This window comes from Ricinus communis, chromosome 2 (assembly GCF_019578655.1).
Source record: "Ricinus communis isolate WT05 ecotype wild-type chromosome 2, ASM1957865v1, whole genome shotgun sequence".
Classification (NCBI taxonomy): Eukaryota; Viridiplantae; Streptophyta; class Magnoliopsida; order Malpighiales; family Euphorbiaceae; genus Ricinus; species Ricinus communis.
Window position 1 is genome coordinate 5,001,910 of NC_063257.1, and position 20,169 is coordinate 5,022,078.

General features: G+C 32.8%; 2 protein-coding genes across 4 annotated transcripts in view; one reads left to right on the plus strand and one right to left on the minus strand.

The window, feature by feature from the left end:
- Positions 1-14,974, minus strand: part of LOC8280355 (BEACH domain-containing protein B) — a 29,983-nt gene extending 15,009 nt beyond the window's left edge. The window contains exons 1-18 of one of the 2 annotated variants that reach the window (XM_015724296.3): positions 14,820-14,974; positions 14,061-14,284; positions 12,991-13,054; positions 12,323-12,557; positions 10,993-11,169; positions 10,443-10,766; positions 9,355-9,577; positions 8,009-8,077; positions 7,237-7,686; positions 6,739-7,066; positions 5,631-6,080; positions 5,383-5,541; positions 5,038-5,190; positions 3,613-3,768; positions 3,399-3,440; positions 2,937-3,281; positions 1,238-1,411; positions 86-246 (exon numbers count right to left, since the gene is read on the minus strand). In XM_015724296.3, the coding sequence (XP_015579782.2) occupies positions 86-246; positions 1,238-1,411; positions 2,937-3,281; positions 3,399-3,440; positions 3,613-3,768; positions 5,038-5,190; positions 5,383-5,541; positions 5,631-6,080; positions 6,739-7,066; positions 7,237-7,686; positions 8,009-8,077; positions 9,355-9,577; positions 10,443-10,766; positions 10,993-11,169; positions 12,323-12,557; positions 12,991-13,054; positions 14,061-14,182 (3,632 nt within the window). In that variant the 5' untranslated portion in view covers positions 14,183-14,284; positions 14,820-14,974. Of the gene's footprint in view, positions 1-85; positions 247-1,237; positions 1,412-2,936; positions 3,282-3,398; positions 3,441-3,612; positions 3,769-5,037; positions 5,191-5,382; positions 5,542-5,630; positions 6,081-6,738; positions 7,067-7,236; positions 7,687-8,008; positions 8,078-9,354; positions 9,578-10,437; positions 10,767-10,992; positions 11,170-12,322; positions 12,558-12,990; positions 13,055-14,060; positions 14,285-14,819 lie in introns of those variants that run through there. The other variant, XM_015724297.3, reaches the window with a different exon arrangement.
- A 3,408-nt stretch (positions 14,975-18,382) lies between these two features.
- On the plus strand, positions 18,383-19,919 carry LOC8280356 (uncharacterized protein At5g64816). 2 transcript variants are annotated; one of them, XM_015724294.3, is made up of 2 exons: positions 18,383-18,661; positions 19,405-19,919. In XM_015724294.3, the coding sequence occupies exon 2, from the start codon at positions 19,410-19,412 to the stop codon at positions 19,791-19,793; it is 384 nt and encodes a 127-aa protein (XP_015579780.2). In that variant the 5' UTR covers positions 18,383-18,661; positions 19,405-19,409; the 3' UTR covers positions 19,794-19,919. The 2 variants fall into 2 exon arrangements, with proteins under 2 accessions (XP_015579780.2, XP_002527373.2); XM_002527327.4 differs by having other exon boundaries at positions 18,386-18,661; positions 19,408-19,919.
- Positions 19,920-20,169: the final 250 nt, after the last annotated feature.

Genomic DNA, 20,169 nt, shown 5'->3' on the forward strand with positions numbered 1-20,169 from the left:
CATTTTAGGGATAAAATTCGAATAGAATTCTTATTCATCCATATTAGAGGATTGTTATACAGAAATACTGGATCAAGTATATAACCTGCATCTTTCTGATGATACAAGACTACTGTCTATATAACATCTCAACAAGCTACCCCCAGAAAATGCCCTTCCAATGCTGTGAGTTATACAAAGAAAGTGCCACTTTTTCCTGACCAAGTTAATATGAAGTTGAACAGATTGCCGCTTCAGATTGATCGACTGCCAAAGAAATGAAAATTATAGCAAGCCACTAACAAAAGATAGCTAAAAGGCCATTTTAACCACAAGTCTCTTCACTACCCAAAGACAAGAAAATCGCCACTTCTTATTAGAAAAATACATCTGCTTGCCAGCTACCTAGCTTTCTTTCTCTAAGCTTGTGAATAGCAATTTCCAATGAATCAAAGTACTTTTCTGGTGGTGAGTGAAACAAAAGTGAAAGAAAAGAAAAGAAAGAAGTCTAAACATAACGACATTAGAGGGGATTGTTAGAGATATAAAACTATTCTTTGACCCTCACCTAACAGCTTAAGCTTTTGGGTGGAATGATTCTTTGACATAGTACTAGAGCTTCTATGATCAAATGGTCTAAAGTTCGAACCTTGGCAACCTCCACATTATTAACTAAATATTTCAGCACAAGGTAAAATAGGCTTGTGTTTGTTCACGCTTCAAGCCCAATGGGTATTCACATGCAGGGTGTGTGTTAGAGATATGAAAACTATTTTTGGAGCCTCATCTAACAGCTTAAGCTTTTTGGTAGGTTCTTTGACAGGAATAGATGAAAAGGTTGGAGAGGATTAGAGAGTGAAGCAAGAGAGAGGGAAAATGATGCTACATCAAAGATCGAAAGTATAGAAAAGATAGAAATTTAAAAGAAAAAAATATATATTTACTTGCATTTGCTATTACAAGTATAAACTTTTCATATTTTAGTTCTATTTACTCGTTCGAAACGGAATTTCTGTGACACCCTACTTTCAAGCCTAATTTAGGATTATATTGGCCATTTTTTTCCAAGTTGCTGACCTATTAGGCCAGAAAGTTAATTTCAAGGGGCAAACTGACCTTTTAGCCAGCAAAAGACTAGACCGTACAGGATAAAGTGCTAGGAAAGCCAGAAAACTAATGAACTTAGTATAAATAATTTCAAGGTTTTCAGTTACATATTTAGCTCAAATTAAATCCTCATTCGCCAAGAAAAGCTTACCTCATAAATAAGCTTATCCTTCCCAAGTACTGCCAAGCACCCTCTCCCATTTTCAGTTAGGAAACTGAAAAGGCCCATCGCTCCATTTCTAGGGAAGCTTTCTACCCTAAGCCAACATGAAAACGAGAAACCCTTATTGAGAGGCAACTGAACAGGTGTTTTAATAGTGATCCCCTACAACAGCGCAAAATAACATGTTAGTTTCTGAACAAACAATAATAGGAGTTATAAATTGATAAAGGATAAGTACATATAAGTACCTTGTGGTTTCATCATTTTGACAACTTTAATATGTGGTTTCTTTTCAGACAAAAAAAGACATGTGGTTACAAATTGTGACAAAAAAAGGTATTTTACCGCTAAAATATTTCAATTGGCAAGAATTTAACCATCTTTACTCCGATCAACCATCATTGTCATATTTCTCGTGTTTGATAATAAGAGCTTAGAGCTTAACAACTCAAAATGTTATTGTTTAACCGTTAAATCGATATTATCAGATTAATGACTTCTTAAATTGCGATTTACAATCAAATATTGGAATTAAGAGTTATTAAGCTCCAAACTCACATTATCAAACACATCTAACATGATAATAATGGCTGATTAGCATAAAGGTGGTTGGATTCTTGCAAATCGAGAATTTTTAAAGGTGAGATATTTTTTTTGTCACAATTTGTAACCACATGCTTCCTTTTGTCTGAAAAGATACCATATACTGAAAATTGTCAAATGATGAAACCACAGAACATTTTTATGTACTTATCCCAATTAATAATGTAAAGCAAAAGATAACTGAAAATCATTTTATAAAAACACATTGATTGAAATGAAACAGCAATGGCTTCCAACAATAGACATAATAACTAGCTATTAACTGTTGCCAATATCTCATATGTTGCAGTACAAATGATTAGTATAAATTTACAGCAGGCAGACAATGTAGAAAATAGGATATTCTTCCTTGCTCAAAAATCAGTAGATTATTCAATCTTGAGGATAGCTAATATTTTAGGGAATCAAGTATAATGCTCATGACAAAAATGCATAAGAGCCAAAATAACATAAAACCACAAAAAGAGAAGGCTCGCCTTAAACTATAAACCCCTAAGAGCCAACATAACAAAAAAACCACAGAAAGAGAAGGCTTACCTTTAACATTAACTCCACACCATTGTTATTCATTACTAAATCAACAAGAAAGCAATATCACAGCAACAAAAGAACTATCCCTAGCACATTCAGTTATAGTTGCACTCTTGATTGATGCATTACATATTGAAAGTATAGTGAGACTTATTAGGAATTTGGAATTGCTTATCTAGCATCTATGAGGAGGCTAGAAGCATTGGCTTGTTGATTTGATCCAGGATTTGGAAGCCAAAAAGATGCCAAAGTTTTCTGGAACTTTTAATTTATAACTTTTGCGGTGTTCGGAATATTTGTATGGGAAGACATGCACGTATCTTCAAGATTCTAAATCTGTTCCTTAGTTTGTTCTGGACAAGGTGGTGTTTTTGGCTAATATCTATGCTTGTACACATCTTTATTTTATTGGGGTGGTGGTGGGGTTTGGTCCTTCCTCTTTCTCAATGAAATTTCTTTCCGCACAAAATAAAATAGTCGCAGAAGGGACTACTAAATAGTTTTTATGCTAGAACATATTATTCTTTAAGTAGCTTCTAGAATGTAAACTTACAGTATCATTCCCATTGAGATCAAAAAAGGCAGCAGGTCCCTTCTCATTTAGCATTGACAACACAGTGGTCAACAAAAGTGAGCAGTACTGCTGCCGGCTTCCAACCTTCTCACTTCGTAGGAGAGCGAAGATCTTACGAATATCCTTCCCAGATATGCTATGTCCACCAATAACCTGAATCAGTTGTGCAATTTTCAAAATGGCACTATCATTATCTTCTTCAGAAAACCAATCAAGAAGAAAATTAAGCATTCCCGCTCTGACGCATGAAGCTCGATTAGAAATGGAATCCCTGATCAGCTGCAGAAACACATTGAGCCCATAGTTCCGCAAAGAATCACTGCTCTGCCCAATCACAAAATAGCAAGCAATGATATAGACTGACATTGTCATAATACATTAAAAAAGAGGAGAGAGATGGTATTAAAAATTAAGAATGTAGTAGGGAAATGAAAAACCAACCTTCTGCAGAACACTCAGATAAAGTACGATGACATCTTCATTCTGAACCAAAACAAGGGGGGAAACCATTTCAGAAACAGCACTCACTTGGAAACATTATTATGCATGTATCCGGTGTTATTATAAAATGGTTAATGGTTTTAACCAACAACTTGTGAATAATCAGGTAACAATAACACTGACAATGAATTCAAACTTTCAGGTGAGGAATCACCTTTATCAGAGGGTTAGCTTTTATATCAAACATTCCATCAACAAGCATGTCAAGAAGTGAAGTCAAAAGTGCTTCACTTGGACTCCACTGACAAAAGTCCAACAGCAAACTTTGCATGGTTTGATAACCCTTGCCAACAAGAGCTCTAAATGAAGCCTGCAAAGGTTAGTGGATACATAAGCACAGCAGCAAGATAAATTCTGGCATTCAGAAAATGAGAGAGAGAGAGAGAGAGCATGAGAATACTCGTACAGAAACATATGCATACAAGGGAGACTGTATACTAGCAAGAAAACTATCAGATTTGTGGTACTTGGTATACAGAAAAGAAGTCCTAAGTTAACAAAATTCCTTATTAAGCCAATTCACTTACCACCACAAGCATAACTACGTTTTCTTCACCCCTTCTGCTTTTTTTGGTTTTTTGTACCGATATGAACTTCATTAAAACTTTCTAGTAAAACTTATCTTTAGCCTCGAGGTACTACTACCGTCAAAACTGTTATTAGAGCATGTGGAGATATGAAATTGCAACCTAGATGCATTTTATAGGACAAAAAAAGATGTACAAAATCCCAAAACAATTTGTTTCCCGTGCTTAGGTATAACATAAATGATGCAACAAAAATTCATTTAGAAATTAAAAAATATATTAAGATTATATTTAGATGGGGAGTAATTGAATTTAAGGTACTTAACTAGTATTTGGTTTAAATTACTTCGATAAGATTCATTAACTGCAGGTTTACTTGGGTGGTCAGATCTATCCATATATAGTGCTTATGTTCATGAATATGGATTCCAAAAGTGCTTTAAGAAACCAAAAGGACAAGTATAAATTTAAATGGCCCGATGACTAGAAAAATCCAAAATTTTGCTTAGATTTTCACTTTTGTGCAATTGTTTTAAAATAGGCAATTTTATCCTAGTAAGAAAATGCTGGTCAAATTTGAATAAAAAACTGATTTAAGTAATTAATATAAACAAAAAGTATATTTATAAATAATTAACAAGAAGTATAAATATTGAATTTTTTACTTCATGAGATGCTTTAAGAAAAATCTTATATTTTTTTATAGTAGCAGATAAAACATTGTTATCATCATTTTTTTTTTTTTTACTAGGTGGATAAGACTCAAATATGTTTCCTAATTAGGATAAACTTGCCTATTTCCAAACAATAGGACAAACTTGCAAATTCACGCATGCGTTTGGATTTTACTGGTCATTAAGCCATTTCAAATTAGTAGCATTTGTAAGTCTGAATTTTTATATAAAATTAACATAAAGCTCAAATTATGATCATTGAAGTTCAGACTTCCTGTCTAAATACAACCTAAGATAAATACATAGATCAAGCTTTCATCGATTCTCAAAAAGTAAGAGACAGTCAAACACACACAAGGAGCAGAAAAAAGGGATTACCTTGGAACTGTCATTACTTGCAAGGAGACAGGTAAGAGTCTGAAGAACATTTAAAACTAACTTCTCCCCATTTGCCTCATCAAGATTACCATAATTTAATAAAGAGACAACATGCAAAAAGCATTCACCGTCACGAAACAATGCCTGATAGTACTGAAGAAAAGAGACAGAAAAGGAATAGATGAGACATCAAAACAACATGAAGCAAAATTCCAAACATAAGCACCCTAAATTCCCTCTCAACCCATATTCCTACCACTAAAACCACCAGACACCACAAACACCCAAGAATCCAAAAAGTAAAAAAGAGGCAAACCAAAAAAGGAGCTATGTAAGAGGAAGTACCTCTGAATCAGTTCTGAGCATCTCTCTCATTCCAACCAATAAATCAATGGACAGTTGTACAAAACTTTTCTCTCTTTCCTTTATTTGAGTAAATGTTTCTAAATATTTTGAACATAATTGCAACTTTGCCTTTTGATCTTCTGCAGATGATGGTACTATCTGAAGAGTTAGAAATTACAAGTTCAGCTGCCCCAGGACTTGGCTACAGAAAGCTTTCATGTCAAGCAATAAAAAGTCTAACAAAATACCTTCATAAGGTCAAAAATGTGCTCAAGCACAATATTCTTCATGCCTTCTTCCCAAAATAAATCAAATAAACAATCGATACAAGTCATATCACGCAAAACAGAACTCCTCGCATCATCTGCTATTGAGAAAAATTCTGTGAACAGATGCATGCATGTTTCCATGCACTCAAGCCGACTCTCAGCTGTCTCAGGCAAATCAGATGTCACATCAGTATAAGGTGGAAGCACTTTCTCAAGAGACAGGCTTACACTTCCAGACTTTCTCGACTCTTTTGCTTGGATGCAAGCAACTTTGAGCACACGAGGAATTGCACTGAGTGCCTTAAAGGAGGCAACAGTTTTCTCAGATGAAAGCTGCAAGACACGAACCAGACTCTTTGCGACCACATTAGCTATCTCAGAATGATAGGCACATTGTTCAAGGGCATCCAACAAACCGGATAACTCAGGCTGCATTAAATAGAAAAGAGCAAGTAAATTACGAAACTGCAGGACTACTACAACAATTAGGGCCTCAAAATGACCGGCATTTCTTCCACCATGACAAATACCTGTATTTTATTTCTAAGTGTTGTTACCCTAAAAACCACCAACAAAGAGGACCATTCCCTTTCGCACACAGAGAGCATAAAAGAGAATTACCAGAGCATTATACTTGCCTAAAATTGAGAGAGCACCAAATTGAACAAAGTAGTGAGACGGGTAACAAACAGAATGATAGTTTCACTCGTTGTCTTCAAAATACTAGTGTGCCCATAGCCAATGATATTTCTCACACGAAAATCAGTAATTCATTTACTCAACCAATAACAACAATCAACAAGTTGGGAACATCATTGACTCTTTCCCTCCTCTTAACAATATATTAATTATCCAAAGTTTGAGAAAAGGATGTAATTCATCCCAACAACAGTTATAGACATCGACCACGCATTGAGAGTGGACTTTGAGACACAAAATCCAAAGAAAAACAAGCTTACAAACAATCGGATATCAAAATCAATGTCCATGTCAAAACTTGCATACTACAAAAACATAAAACTTGAAAAAGAAAAAATTAAAGACCATGTTGTTGCAAGAATACTACCAAGATCAAAGAAGCACCTACCAAATTATGCACACTTCCATTACAAGTTGCTGCAAATTCCACAAATGAAACTATTTCCATCTGAAGGATTTCAATGCCACTAGCCTTTGTTTGGCTGTCAGCGCTACCAGAGGGAAAAGCAGTTTCATACTTCTCCTTGAATCTGTCATAGCAAGTGAAATACTCTCCAGAAACTTCTTCTGAAGCAGGCCCAAAATAGAAAAAATTCTCCGAGAAGATAAGGTCCCATATTCCCTCTTCCCTAAATACTTCAAGCGATGAAGGTGTTGAAGCAAGAATCTTCCTGAAGGCCTCAAGAACAGAATGCTGCAGAGCATTGACAAAGACCCTGCACAATACCAATTAACAAGCAAAATATGGAAACTAAAACAGAGGAACCAAGAAAAGAATAAGAAAAAAAAAAAAATTGAACAGCTTGCTAGTGAAAGTCTCACTACTTATATCATAAGTTCTGCCAAAACCATAACAAAGAGAAATACAGCATATGTTATGAATCACCTTAAATGGATTGGCAATTGATTTTGATTTGAACAAGCCTTGATGCAGAGGAAGACAGTATGAAGAACCCTCACAGCCCACTTAACTGAAAGTTCACCATACACGGAAGAAACTGGCATAGCAATTCGACCAGCGGTAGACGGGACATTATGAGATTTGATATTGTCTGGAGTAGCTATGAAAGAACAAAGCACTCTGCTCAAATTTACAGCATATCCACTCCAAAATTGGGAAAAAGAAGCACCAGCTGGCAGGGAAAAAGTAGGCTCCATCTTTGCATAATTGTCACTAGACCTAAAATCAGGCATTTGAAAATCGTTCTGTATAGACAAATCCTTGGCCTTTTGCTGGTACTCTTGAAGCATGAAAGCAAGTGAACAAAAGCTATTTGCAAATTTATGAATTCTTCCATTTTCACATAGAAACTGCATGCTGTTCAAGTTTCCAAAGCTGAATACTTGTTAAGAAAAATAATTGCTAGCATATAACTAACAGCATAAAACATAAATTACCTCTTTTTCACTTTCTTGGTCAAGACACTAAAACATGTATTCTGGACTATAGACAGTGACTTGAATTCCTAGGCAGTTATATTGGCAAGACATGAATCAAAAACCAGACTTGCGTTCTTGTTAGAAGAAAAATATATAATTACAGATATGAATCCAGACCGTAAATTCCCTTAGCTTGAAAAGAGTATAATATGACATTCAAATCCTCTATGAACATAGAAGAATTCGAGAAACTTATTGAGGTGCAATTTCAAGGATACACAGCCTCTCTCAAAACTGTCAAGGAAAGAATGTGAAGCTGGAAAAATTTCAGCAACAGGCTTTGATTTCTGCAACAAAATGTAAACTGCTAGATCAGAGAATGCTTAACTAAGAGTTTTATGAAAAGGATCTTAAGTACAAAAAATGGAAAAGAAATTATAACAAAAAATTAACATTAAGATTGCATCTTATAAGAAGCAGTACAGCTAAAACTTTGTAAATTTTGATACCATATAATCTAGATGAAATAGTGCCGAGTCCCAACATAAGCAACAGCTTGTATCAGTTACCGAACAAATGCCAGATGTTTTATACAGCAAATCAAATTACATTCTGAAAGCGAGAGAAGGAGAAGCAAAAGGCTCAACTCTCAGACCAACAACCAGAACCAATAACCATTACCAGTAGCAGAACACTGAAACATGTTTTTGCATCCCAACCCCCTTGCTCCATACAGTGAGATCTGAATTTCAGCAAACTAATTGTCCTTAAATAGTCAGCACAGAAGCCAAAAATTGATGCAGTGCGGCTCAGCGGTATCCAGAATAGCAGGTTATAGAGGTTTGTCAGCAAGAAGGAGAGAATATGAAACAACCAAGTTTGCTGAATGTTATTGATGGCATAATGTGAGGTATTATCCTCAGAAACTGTGTTGTCTAGACCATCCATGTTAATGAAATACTCACATGGAAAAGGCAACAGCATAAATAGGGAAAGCCAGTAGGATAATGAAACCAGATGTAATGCTCATTGGAGTCAGATCTTCAAGGCCATTAGATTCCCAATAAAGGGTCATGTTATCCTTCAGACAATGAGTTTATTTGATAGGGGAGCTTTGGTGCGGTTAATTCCTTGGGTTGTAAAATTTTATGGGGACCTTTGCACAATAATACGTACCGAAGCATAACATGCATATAATTTCAGACACAAGTGTTGTAGAGGTATAGAAAAAGACCCAAATGAGACCAAACAACATATCTTTACAAGAAGCAAACAATAAATTGTAATACAATGACCCTTTGAATCAGCACAAACTATGCTGAGCATAATAAGGTCAGCTCTGATAGAACTCATGGTAAATGATATTGGTGCTGCCAATTGGATTAGGACACTAAAAAGTTGGCCTAGATATAAGGAAGACAAAGGATGGCATACTAATGGATGCTTAAACACTACAGCAATAAAAACAAAAAACAAAAAGAAAAAAAAGAAACACATACTGAATTTGAATTCTACCTTAGAATTGAATTTCCTATAATACTGGTTATTATTCATCAAAGCTCCTGAAGCAATATCCAATATTCTTACACTACTTAAAGGTGAAATTTGGAATTAATAAAATTACCTCTTCTCATCAACATGAAAGGCATTCCTCAACAAAAGCACATTAATTGATGGAACCCCTAGTCCATCTAACAGCACTTCAAGCCCTCCAATACTTTTAAAATGATTTTGACCACGTGGATTATCAGATAATGCTAAATGAAGGGTCCTCATGGTCAAGTACTGAAGTGATACATCCAACCAATGTTCTTTCAAACTAAACCTTCTGATGACACGTAACAACTCTGGAAAAAGAACAATTTCCACGTGAGAAATGGAATGCCTCAGTATAAATTTTTCATCAAAAGTACTACCATAATCACTTCATGAAAAAATGGCATGCAATTTCCATGAGAAAAACCATTTCTATGTGAAAAAATAGAATGCTGAAACAATAAATTTTTCATCAAAAATACTACTTTAAGTGGTCTATGAAATAAATGATATATGCAAATTTCATCAAAAAGCCGGAATTGGTGGTAGACTATTAGATCAAATCCGGAGGGAAGTTATAGGAGACAGAAAGATAATTGGTATACGCAACAGGAAGGTAGATTTGATATTTAATTCTCATCCCCCAGGGATGCGATCATGCAAACGTATAATAATGCACAATCGTAAAGTATATTAAACAGCTTATGCAGCCATCTTCTATATTACTATCTAAAGGTAAGCCATCAAATGTTAGTATTTTTTGTATGACTCCCAGGCGTAGTAAGGCATATTGGATGCCCTTGAATGTTACACGAATTAAACGGCTGAGATATTCATTTATAAGAGGCAGTGTCACGAAACACTGAAGACCAATATTAACTAAAAGATTAAGTTCCGATCAAAGAAATAAAATATAACAACATCATCAAATCTCACTGTAATCGTAGCCACGCAACATATATTGCTCTTGAAGATAAAAGTGGGTAAATCTCATGATAAATTTGCCAACAATTCAATAATCAAACTGTGAAAAATTTTAGTTCACATTTTTAAACTCTTTAGTTTAAAACAATAAACCACAGTAAGTCAAATGTGCCAGTACAACTTTAACACGTGCTTGGACAAATCATAAGACATCACAGCATGCATAAAGAAACTTGGAAGTGCCTACCTTACCTACTAACCAATTGAGGCCACCTGCTTCCATCACTGACATGACTGCCTTCTGATGCCAATACAGCCTTGTCTCAGTGGGAATCTTTGAAATACTAGAAGAGCCGGTCGACAACGCATCCCACCCTGAGACAGGAAAATCTAAAGAGCTACTGTATAACTGAGCTTTTTCATATTCATTTGTATTCAAATCAATGAAGGTACACATTATCGACACTACATATACAAGTATTTGTTGCAGAAGTTTGGTCTTCTCTACAATAGCATTAGACAAACTTTCATCACCAGATATTGCACCAGTTAATGCTTTGAGTTGGACAACAGCTCCTGGAAAAAAATAACAATAATGTAAACAGGCCCAATATACTTAGGTGCAGATACTACAAAAACTAGGGAAACAAAATTCACTTTAAAAAGAAATGAAACAAGAAATTTATAGGAAGGAATCACTCATTATGAAATCAAAAGAGTAAAAGGGAGAATGAATCTAGCAATTAGATATCTAAACTAGAATTTCAGAAAGAAAATGAGCAGGTGATAACATTAACAATACCTTTCATTAATGCTGTTAGCCTCTGAATCCCACCATAATATCCAAAAACTCTGCAATTATGTATTGAACGGGCTATTATTGTTAAAGCATCCAATGCATGCAACCCTTCGGAGGGGATACTCAAGCTAGTAGAAGCCTCTTGCAAGTCCGTTTTGGAGGGCATCACGGTGGTATTTACTGAATTGACAGCGAATAGCATAATTAAACTAATAGCAAATTATTGCAATAATTTATGATTAAAAAAAAAAATAATAAAACACATAGGTTGAAGCAGGATCAGCAAGAAGACAATCAGAAGAATAATTTGTGTAATTTACAATTATCATGCACTAAAGTTGTCCAACACTTAACCAAAAAATTAAAGATTGTATACCAAACCAGTTCAGAACAAAAGAACTAAGACGTCTCATCTTCCAAATATCTGAACATGGATTGGAGTATTCCAAATCATAAAACAAACCAACCTACTAAGAATTACTTTGTTTTCTTACATCAAAAAGAACCTTCCATCTTTCCTAACATGCATCTCGGTCCTCCTTGTGAAAATTTGGTCGGTTTTGTCCTTTTATAACTCATAGACTAAAAGGATAAAGCCGCACATTATTGATAGAAATAAATTTTTTTGCACCTATTTGAGCAATAAAAATTAAAAGCTGATTTTTATTAAATTTATTACTTAAAAGCTAAATCTGAGAAATAGACCAAAGTGTGTATCAGGTAAAATTTCAATTGTAATATTCCCCAATTCCAACCAAAACAGACAAGTTATTGATTTTCGCAAATTTTAAAAAATAAATGTAATGGATTCAATCAGTTAATTTGGAATGAATTGCTTCGGATCAATGTTGAGCAAATGCAAATAATAAAAAATGAAGGCTAAAGTTAGTGATTAAATAATTTCCTCACATCATTAAGAAAAATATAAAACATATTAAGAAGTACTCAAAATATGCACACAGAGACCATTTGGTTTACCAGCTTTTCAGAAACCCAAATTGATAGAGTTGTATTTATTTGTTTCCTCAATATTTCAAACATAATCAGGATTCAGAACCACTTTGATAAATACCCCGCAGGGATAAACACATTGTGTCTGTGAAGCAATCTCAGATTGTTTAGCAAGAGACATATAACCATTAGATGGGCCACCAAACTTGAACACAAATCGCACCCACACCATTTTTAACTATTCATAGATAAACAGGCTCTTAAGTCCACTTAATAAAATTTCTTAGCACTTCCAACCCATATAAAACACAGGAACAGTTTTCTAACAATAAATACTCTCACTACCAATCTGCCAGACAATAGAACAGAGAAGTTAACTTACAATCAGTGACCAGAGTGCTTAATTTTGTGACCTCTTCAGTCAATACAAGAATGACTTCAGCTGGGTGTCCAGAAGAGCAGCCTACAACTATATCATCTACTCGTAATGGATATTCCATGGTAGGAACAGTCACTGAAGCAGACTCTGGTAAATGGCCAGTATTTACAGGTTCCCACTTTTTGTATACCATTAGAAATTGCTTAAGGAAAACATGAAACAGCTTTCTCTTTTCAACCTAAAAATAGAAATTTGACAACAAATAAAATATCAACAAGGCATGAATTCATATCATGGTGCAAATAAAAATATTCTTCAGTATAAAACTATTCTTGACCTTATCTAGCTTCAAGGGAAATGAAAACACAACCACGCTTCAATTAGTTGTTTTTCTAACGATGTACAAAATCTCCCAACTAGAGCTAATCATATTGCTCAGTGCAGTAGGAAATTCTCATCATATTGCTATACATGAGATATCTCCTATACAAAGTACAACTTAACATTCATCAACCCCTAGCCTTCAAATCTTTTCAACACAAGAATTAGAGACCAGCTCAAGTGGCACACCATACGATTCATTTTAATCCCCCGCAAACTAGTTAAACCAGAAGCATAGCAACCAAATTTTGCATTTAAGAGAATATAATCTGCGAAATCTACAACCATACCTTGTCCACAGCACTCTCATATTTCTCCCAAAGTGCATGTAAAACTGCCTCATCACCTGCTTCACTGTGAAAAGACCAAAAGAGCAAAAACATTAACTGCAGTGAGCAGGATCACATTTTAGGAAGTTGATAATCCTATGAATAAAAAACTAAGAGGTAAAATACATATCTTTTATCACCCTCGCAAAATAGCAAACGTGAATCAACCAGCTACCATAGCTAAAGAGTGTGCCAAAGCATTATTAAGACCTAACTTATCCAATTTGTTTGAAACAAAAGAACATTTTGTTGAAGGAAAAAAAAAAAAAGAGGATCATATATATATATTCTCAAAGAGAAGATATATACCCATAAAGAAAAACAGGTACTTATTTACCAATACCCTCTAATTGCATTGAGCCTAGAGAGACTGCAATTAAACTATCTCAAACAGAAAAGGCAAAAGAAAAGATGCAGACAGACAGAAAGAAACTGTTTATCCCACAGTGAATGCAGAGGCAGACTCTGATCCTCAAGTGTCAAAGCATTAATTTCCAACTGAATAATCCAAACTATATAATAAAAATGCATAATTCACAATTTCTAAGCACCCATCGTCTTGCCAAAAGCTCTGCATTAATGAATAAAGAGTCAAAGTTTTTACAGTCTTTTTGTTGAGCAATCTTTTTCTCACTTCACTGAGCATGATAGTACATCATACAAAAATCAGTGCCTACCTTTGCATTTTTCAAGTATCCTTTTTACAGAGCAAAGAAGACGGGCAAATCAACAGCTTCTAATTCGTTTGGCCAGAAGACCCAAAACTGAGGTTTAATACTAACAATGAGCTAATTGATTGTTTATGCAGCTTAGTTCCTCCAATACATTCACAAATCCAATTTAAGTATTTATAAGGAAAAAATTCTTGGAAAGAATTTGAAGCTTAGCTGTTCTACTCCATCCACTTTCTAAAATCGAAGTTAGCAAAAAGCACCCTTACTCAGCAATGCTATACAAATGAAAAACAAAATTAAAATAAAAAAGAATTCCGAAACCATAAGCTATTAAGCAGCATTGTTAAGTACAAGTACCTGAAGCGGATTCTTGGAGCAGGAGGTGGAAACCTATCAGCCGATGACCCAGACGTAGACTCTCCAGATTGGATACTGGACGTCCTTCGAATCAGGTCAGCCACACCCTTAACGATGTTCATGTTTTCCACTACTGATTAGCAATGTAATCAAAACTTCATTGTTGATAAACCATACACAAAGGGTCACTCCAGGCCATGAATTTTGGCCACCGCCTTAATATTCTGTTTCAAAAATAATGTGAGCTAAGAAACCAAATAAGGTTAATAGTGATAATGATCTTAGAATTTGAAAAGAAAAGAAAAGAACTCTAAGAATGTTGATCATACAAATAAGCTATGTTTAGCCATATAGAAATAGCTGGAAAACAAGACGCGGACATTCCCCATGCTGCGGTTCACTGAGCAGTGAGTTCATGATCATTATCAAATGCATAATATTATAAACTCAAACTTACAGCTCTTCAAATTCTTGGAAATCAAAATTAATGAAGGAATCACTTCGGCGAACTAATAACCAGTAAGTCTAATTAAAATTAACTTGAGACTAATATAATGAGCTGCCAAGCAATAAAATGCGAGCCAGGATGAGACCTGTTGAATTAAAAGCTGATCGGTAGATTCAACATGAAGAAAATTCAAAAAGATAAAATAAAATTACGCAACCTAATTCCTTGTGACTTCAAAATTAAAAAGACCTGATAACTTTAACGAGATTTTATTAATTTGCAGATTATATTAATAATGGTGTATCTATTACCTGATCAGATCACAGAGCTCAAAAAACGCAATGTTTGGCTTCTAGGGTTTGTGATTGCGAGATCTGAGCTTAATATTTCTTGAAAGCTTTTTTTCCGCTTTAATGGCGTTAATGAGGAATAAGATAAAACTAATGCGCAAATGTAATAAAAGTAGAAGAACAAGATGAACAAATATTTATGCTAAAATTAGACCCTATTTAGTCCACTTAATTTCGAGATTACCATCACGGTGATTCATGGTTAATTTCGCTTTAACCAACCACGAGGCCCGCGACCACTCGCCTTTTTTATGAAAGTAGGAATAGAAACGGCAACGTTTTTGGGTTACGCCTCCCACATATTTACCGCCTTCCTAATTTATCTTTCTCAAAGAAAATGAAAATTACCTCCTTCAATTAACCGAACCGACACTCTCTTTTTTTGGTTCTTAAAAGCCCGTAACCCAGTCTTTAGAGTCGAACATTAGTTTCATTTATTTTCTTAAAATTATTAAAAGTGATATATTTAATTAAGAAATAATTATAAGAACAGTATATAAATTTATTAAGATCTATTAATTAATTTTTTTAATTTTTAAAAGTTATAATTTAGTATATGAGACCGAAAACTATTAATATTTAAGTATATGGAACCGAAAGTTTCTATAAAAAGAATTGAATAATTATAAATAGTATGTGAGTTTATTAAAATTTGATAATTAAATTTTTAGAATTTTAAAAGTTACAGTTTGATATGTGAATTTAGTAAATGCTTACAACTGAATATATATAGCATGTCAATAGCAATTACAGACTTGTAATCTTAAAACACGTATTATCCGCTTAGTAGAGTGAAAAAAATAAAATGTCAAAAAGTCTTTAAAAAGTATCTATTCTTAATATATCAATACACCATTTTTAATATTACCATCGTTATGTTGTTCTCGCTGTATTTTCATCAATTATTTAAAGAAATTTTTATCTAAATTTGAGCAATAATTTATCTTCTTCAACTCATCTCTATAAACATCTAAAATAAAATCGATCATATTGAGGATGATAATTTTAACTATATAATTAATTACTAATGCATTTTCTTATGATATATATATTATTTATTTATATATTTTTATCAATTTTTATAATTTTTATTGTGTACATGAAAAATTTATCCTCTTTCATATAAATATTATCTTTCACTATAAAAATGTAATAGAGCTTGATTTGTCCACAGGTTAATAATTTTTAATTTTATATAATAAATTATAACTTTTAATAATTTAAATACTTGATTATTAAATTATGATAAATTGATACACTATTTTGTAATAGGCTGATATGGATAATCTGTAACTTATTATTGACCTACTATATACACTCAATTATAAAATATTTACTAGGTTCGTACACTAAATTGTTAAATCTTAACAAGTTTAAATACTATTTTTATAATTATTTATTTAATTAATTAATTAATACCTATCTCCAAAACACGGCTAGAAAAGATTTGCCTTCAATTATTTTCTTCCAGGAAAAAGTGCATTTTTACTTTATAATTACAGTTAGGAGTACTTTTACCCTTAAATTAATTTTGGACCCAAATAATTTCTAAAGCATGTAATTCACATCTCTCAATTAATAAAATAAGTGGTGTTAGATTTTAATTCTAATCTTCTAACTCGTTTTAATCGCAAACGAGTCAACTCAGTTTTTCAAATTTAATATGTATGTGTTCCTAATCTGCTTTCTCTCTCTCTCTCTCTCTCTCTCTCTCTCTTTTTTCTTTCTTTCACACTCTCTTTAAAAATTTACAAATAAATACAATATAACTATAATATTTCCTAAAAAAAAAGATAAATAGTTTCAAACAAATATCAAGTTCTTTAACCGAACCAAATCAACAAAATTAATTAGCCACTAAACTTCAATCTCTAATTTAATAATATTCATCTAATTTCATTCAAAAATAAAATTCAAACTTCTTATCATTAAATAGAAAGAGATGTTGAGATTAGCGAGACGATATGTAAAAGAAGCTCGCACGGACTACATGATTGTGATGGAGATACTAGTTGCATAAGTTGAGTAATACAGCTCGGTGAAAATGACACCAATTTTTTATATGTGAATTTTATTTTAATTTGCCATCATTATACAACATAACATAGTAAAATTTTATATATAAATGTGATTGTTTAGTTTTATAATTCAATCATTGTTTATCATTTTTTACCATCACCTTCTATTTTAGAGAAAAAAACCAAATATTGATAGCTCATGAGTGAAATTGAGATATTGTAATTGTTTGTTGTGAGACTCTTAACTATTAAAAAAATATTCTTAGAAATTAAAATACATCACACAATACAAAGTTGATATTCAACATGAAACTAATAATTAATATGTTATTTAGTTTATTCATATTTCAATTTTAGGCAATAATCAATTTGCAGATAATTTATTTTTACTAAATTTTATGGTCTAAATAATATTTTAGTACAACTTTGAAAATCTTAAGAAATTGTTTAAATATTTAAAATTAAAAATTATTTAAATATTTAAAATCCAAATTGCACCTTCTTTTTTTAATTTAATTTTATATGGATCAATAGAATAATTAGGAAATAGGAAATGGAGGCAAGAGTAGTTGTAATGCCAGTGAACATGCATTGAAATTGTTGAGTAAGATTGTCTTGCATTCCCTCAACACTTTTAAAGGGAAGGAAAAGAAAGAAAAAAGGATAGAGAAACCTATTAGGAAACAAAAAAGGAAGATGAGATGAAAAAAGAAGAAGAAGAAGAAAGCGAAAATAAATGGAGAAAGCAGTGTAGGAGATAAAAAAAACCGAGTTGATTCGCCTGGAATATAAATGAGTTAAAGAATCAAATTCAACAATTTTGTTTGGCTTAGTTATAAATTAAATTCAAAACTTTATATTTTTTTATAATTTTATCTAATTATTTTAAAATTTTAAAATAAATATTTATATTATTTATTTATTTATAAAATACTTTCCGATGATAATTTTGAAGTTTCACAATAAAAAAGATGATATAGAAAATCGATTTTATTTATTAAAAGAATAATAATTATGAATCAGCAAAAATAGTTTATCCTAAATTTAATAATATTACTATTAAAATTTTCATGTATGTGCATTTTTTACATATTTTATATCTAAATGTAATAAAAAAATTATTAATTTATTAATTTTTATGTCGATGAGCAGAATTAACTTGACACGTTAATTTTTTCATTGTAAAGTATTAAAATATTGTTATTGAATATTATTTTTGAAACTAAATCAAAAATATAAAATTTTAAAATAATTTAATAAAATTATTAAAAAAAGTATAAAATTTAGAATTTAATTAGTAATTAGGTCATTTTCTATTAACGAGGCTTGGATTAAAAGTTTTGAGAATTATGATGGCTTATTTGTACCAAAAAATAATTTATAGGTAAATATGCTACTAACTGTAAATGTGAATTTTTTTTCCTTTTCTTCTTAATTTAATTAATATCAACTGCTAGAAAAAAAATTAGAATTAAATGAAATGAAATTAGTTTATTTTCATTTTATTTTAGGGATTTAACATTTCTCTCTCTCTCACCGTTTTCTTCCCTCTTTCTCATAGTCACCGCCGCTTTTCTTCCCTTCTTCTTCTCCTCCTCCTCATTCCTCTCTCAACAGTCCTCGCCGCCGCCGCCATCTTCGCCCTCCTCTTCTCCACTATGTCATCATAGCCTTCAAAGACCATTCAGAGTCCACTGTCTATTCCTACTGACTCACGGGTTTTCAATTTATGGTTTTGCGAAAACTAACGATTTCAAAGACTTTGGCTTTACTTTGAATCAAAAGGTATATATTTGTGCCTCTTTCTTTTTTCTATTCTTTTTGCAATATAATTATGTATCCCTGTGAAAAAACAATCTATAAATCTGTTGCGTTTATATACATTGTCTGGTTGCTTTCGACCGATCAACAAAGCCTTTAAATTTTCCATTTCATATTTTATTAGAAACAACGAAAACCCATTATTAGTAAAATTACTTTAAGGACACAGATCTTGTCTAACTCATTGACCTCTGCCGTAAAATAAAATTTATTGTATGAACGATTTTTTTTTTTTTAAGCATTTGGAATGTAGATGCGAAAAGAAATTAATAGGTTCATGCACATTGTCAATAACAATTAGAGATTCATTTAGGTTTCTACTTGTTAATGTGGTGTGCGAGATGCTTTCTTAATGCCTACTTTCTTAATCCCGATTTGCATGTTTGACCACTTTTACTGAAGGCATCTCTTCCATATGTTAGTGCAAACAATCCTGCCTCTTACATAAAAAAAGAAATGTGAATAATAGAATTACAATGCTAATGCCTCCCAAGTTTAGTGCTAAATTGTTAGACTACACTTTCTTTTTTAAGTTTACCCAACATAGGAACTTCACATTAAATGGTTTTTCATTTTTGATTTGGAGTTCCATAACCATTCAAGGATTGAACGTTAGTGTTTATATATGGAAGTCAATTCATTAAGGACTTCCTTTTTTGTTTAATTTTATGAATATCTAATTACTGATGAAGAGCTCATGTCTTTAGCAGTTATGGTGGATCCATGGTGGTCTCTAATAGGTGCAGCAATACCAGCCGTAATTGCAGGGCAAGCTATTAGGATGAAGAAAAAGAGAGCTGAAGAGCAGAGGTTGAAGAGTGCTAGAGGACGAGAGAAGAGCTCTGATGAAATTTTTGTTTGTGAGAGGGTATGCACTTCAAAGAGGATGTTAAAAAAAGTCGGTGCATTATCTAAAGATCCGACTATTGATACTTGTGTCACTGTCTGTGGTGTTTCCGAACTTGATGCTTGTACTGATGCATGTGCAAGAACTGTTTGTGTTAATCAGCATCAAGTGCCTAACTGGAATGATGTTTGCCTTCGGAGGTGCCAAAGCGAGTGTCTTAGGCTGTCTGATTCCTCTGTTAATTCTTAAGGGGTCTATGCACCTATGCTGTCCTTTGTCCTTCATTTACAAGAAGTTTCATGTATTTTACATTTTTTGAGTGAATTGATGGTGCACTTGTTTCTCAAGGTGTTTGTATAAAATTTCTTTTCCTTCCATAGTTTCTTATATTTTTCATTTTGGGTGCTCAGTATTAGCTCTTACATATTCTTCTTTGCATTCTCAATTATTTAGATCCTTTATCATCACTATGTTTCCGAGTGCTCACGCGTGAAGTTTGAATACATTTTGGTCTACCTTAAGCTAACGTACCAAGTCATAGCCGACTCTTTGTCATCAAACATCTTTCAAATGGGATTAGTTTGGATAACCTGTGGTCTTCTTGATGTTCAAAGTTTATCGTTTT